Raw genomic sequence first — 3,239 nt, 5'->3', positions numbered from 1 at the left:
CTTAAATATAGAGATATTTTGCTCCACAACGCCGTTTTCCCCAAAGAAATTGGACATTCCTAAGCGAAGATATTGAGTTCGTAAGTTATGGTATTACAAAATTGGAAATTGAGATATTAGCCTTTAAAAATATTATTGACAATGTTGAAAGTAGGAATTACCTTGAAAAATGTCTCAAAAAATACAAGATGCCAGTTACATTTCGGTCTGAAACTCTTAGACAATATTTTAAACATTAAAAACATTACAAATTAGCAACAAACCCAAATTGTGAAAAAATCACCCTCGGGCAGATTTTTGGCTATTTCTCCATTTACGATCCTGCCCAAAAGTGTCTCCTTTTGACATGACACGTCACATATAGACTTGTCAAAAAATGACTTTGACAATAACTATGACATATCTTGGTCATGCTCTCCACCAAATTTGAAAGTACTGAACCTAGGATACCAAGCAAAAATAATGACTTTTGATGCAAATATATGCCAGGTTGCAACTCAGTTGGAATCACTTGATTTAAGTACATCATCAGTGGGCTTTGGAACTAATATTACTTGTTCTACTCTTCTGACTCTTGTCTTATCTGAATGCACTGTCTACTTTAAATCTTGGGATGACATCTATGCCAACATGCCTGTTTTACAAGACCTGATCTTAAATGCACTTAGAATTTCCGAAGCGGCTGGTATATTGAATGTATTTCAAGCACCTCAGTTACAATACCTTAATTTGAATAGTAATCAAATTACGGTAATTGGTCAGAATCTTTTCAAGTTTTTTCCAAAGCTATCATATTTGGACTTAAGCAACAATAAGCTGACATTAATAAACAACATGGAGAAGATACGCAATATAAGAACACTGCTTCTTTATAGCAATGCAATTAAAAATGTCCCCAAAGCAATGCTATCACACGACCATCCTTACATGACCACACTGGATTTAAGTGATAATCAGTTTCATTGTGACTGCCAAGTGGAGGCATTAAGGAGCTGGATACTTACAGATTACATGGTTTATCTTCACAAGGACATTTTCAACAATTATCAATGCTTTTCGCCCGATTCAGAAAAAGATTTCAGCATCACACAAGTCAATTTAGATTGTGAATCACACCTGTGGAAATATATTTCAATTGGCATTGCTTGCGCTATAGTTTTACTAATTTCAGCCGTTATGATGGTGCATTATTGGTGGCATATTAAGTACATACGTTTCCTGCTTGTCAACAATAGACTAAACCAACAACATGTGCTTGTCAATGATGATGATGAAGATGATCATATCGATGATGATGAGAATGGCATCCCTCGATATGATACCTATGTGCCCTACCATCTAGAGGATGAAGATTGGGTAGATGGAGAACTTCTGCGCAATATTGAGGAAGGTAATGAACCTTTCCGACTTTGTCTGAGGCGTCGTGACATACGTGCTGGGAGACTTCTTTTTGCTGAAGTATCCCTCCATATGCAAAGAAGTCGCAAAATTCTTGTAATTCTCTCGCCACGATTTGTTGAGGACAATATGTGTTACTTTGAATTAAACATGGGACATCATAGAGTCATAGAAGAGAATCGCAATGCAATGATTTTTATCATTTTGGAGGATATTCCAGATAACAAAATGACTCTGTTGTTAAGACAATTATACTGTAGAGTACAATGCATTAAATGGCCAGGAGATGGGTATGGACAGTATTTGTTTTGGAGACGTGTTCGAGAGGAACTTAAGAGGCCTGTGCCTCTTGATCGCCGGTTTGCTGTTTAATATATTATGAATCTTAATTGGGGAATTAGTCCATGGGAAAGGAGAGCGAGGTGCCAGATTTGGAGTCCCAAGGGATGAGGGAATAAACGGGAACGGGAATGACTATCACGAAATGAACAAGATGAAACAGAAATTAAGTGCAACAATTTATTATGAATTTACGTTAAACTGATCAAAATACATAATGAGTGTGTTTTGATAATGAGTCTTACCAGAGTTACATCGCATCATAATAAGTATAATTGAATATGATTCACGTGCAAGACATGATGACAATATATTCGTCACCATGTTGACCAACCCAGAGAAGATGATAAAAGAGGAGGTCGCTCGCTGCCCACATCAAATAAATAATGTGTGCATCCGCCTATTGATGGAAACAATGATCTAATCCGATTGATCAACTAATACGATAAGTGGCTTTGCGAGTCACGACTGTCTAGCTCTAAACGACGCATGCCCGGATATCAATTTGTTACGTCAGTTGACCGCGAAATATAACTTCTGTATTGTTTGGCATGACTGTCTGCTAAGTTTGACCCGAGATCCCTGTGAAAAAGACCCGCATTTTGGATCCAAATAGCATTTTTGGACACGTTTGGACACAAAACGGGAGTATATGGAGAAACGGACACGAGTTTCAATTACTGATTACACTGGTTTTAAGTTTCCGTAAACTGCCGCAAATATTCAAATAGTTATCATTTAAATTTCTTTTCCTTTGACCTTATATTAATTTGACTGGAAAATTAATTATGCTTGCCTTTCCATAACTTAACAATTTTTTGATATTTTTAATGGGAGTTGCGATATATATAATGCTTTTTCACTCGTTTAAAAATCATGGTCACCCTGGTTAGTATTATTTTTTTTTAAGAAAAAAAAACATGATTTGACTGCAAATTTGGGACTTAAACGATGTACTTCCGTGTGTGGAATATTTTCTCCACTAGAGAGAACTACCAAATCAGACGAGCGTGTGGCGGATGAACAGATTACCACAAAGGAAGTTTCAAGTGGTGTTTTAAGTACCCCAAACAAAGAAAAGTGAATAGAGGTTAACTGTGGGTAATCGGATTATATGTTCGAGCGATCTCCTCTTTTCTCATCTTCTCTGACCAACCTAACTAAACATCATGAGCCATCATTCCTGAGCACGTCTGCATAGGTCGCAGGGTTAACAAGGAGTGAAGACTTTATTAACGCACAAACAAATCATCGCTTCACTCAGTGCAATTGGTGCACGGATATAAAAGTTCACTTGATGAATGGTTATCATGGCTTACTGCACTATGATCAATAATCAATTATCGAATGAATTATCGTCACAACAAATATGACTGGCGGGACACTCATCTAAAGGCGACTCCAGTCAGTTTACCTGAGTTCACATTACCAAGCCAAACATTAATCATATCAGTGAGAGAAGTCTAAGTGGAGTGAAATGGTCGAAAACCCAATTGATGTTG

General features: G+C 37.0%; 1 protein-coding gene across 1 annotated transcript; it reads left to right on the top strand.

The window, feature by feature from the left end:
* The first annotated feature begins 462 nt into the window (after nucleotides 1–462).
* On the top strand, nucleotides 463–1,770 carry LOC140167011 (toll-like receptor 2). The gene has a single exon (XM_072190490.1). It carries the CDS (start codon nucleotides 463–465, stop codon nucleotides 1,768–1,770), a length of 1,308 nt encoding a protein of 435 aa, XP_072046591.1.
* The last annotated feature ends 1,469 nt before the right edge of the window (nucleotides 1,771–3,239 follow it).

The sequence above is a fragment of the Amphiura filiformis genome, chromosome 12 (genome assembly GCF_039555335.1).
Source record: "Amphiura filiformis chromosome 12, Afil_fr2py, whole genome shotgun sequence".
Lineage (NCBI taxonomy): Eukaryota > Metazoa > Echinodermata > Ophiuroidea > Amphilepidida > Amphiuridae > Amphiura > Amphiura filiformis.
The sequence above is the reverse complement of the archived record's forward strand: the minus strand, read 5'-3'. Positions and strand labels throughout refer to the sequence as shown.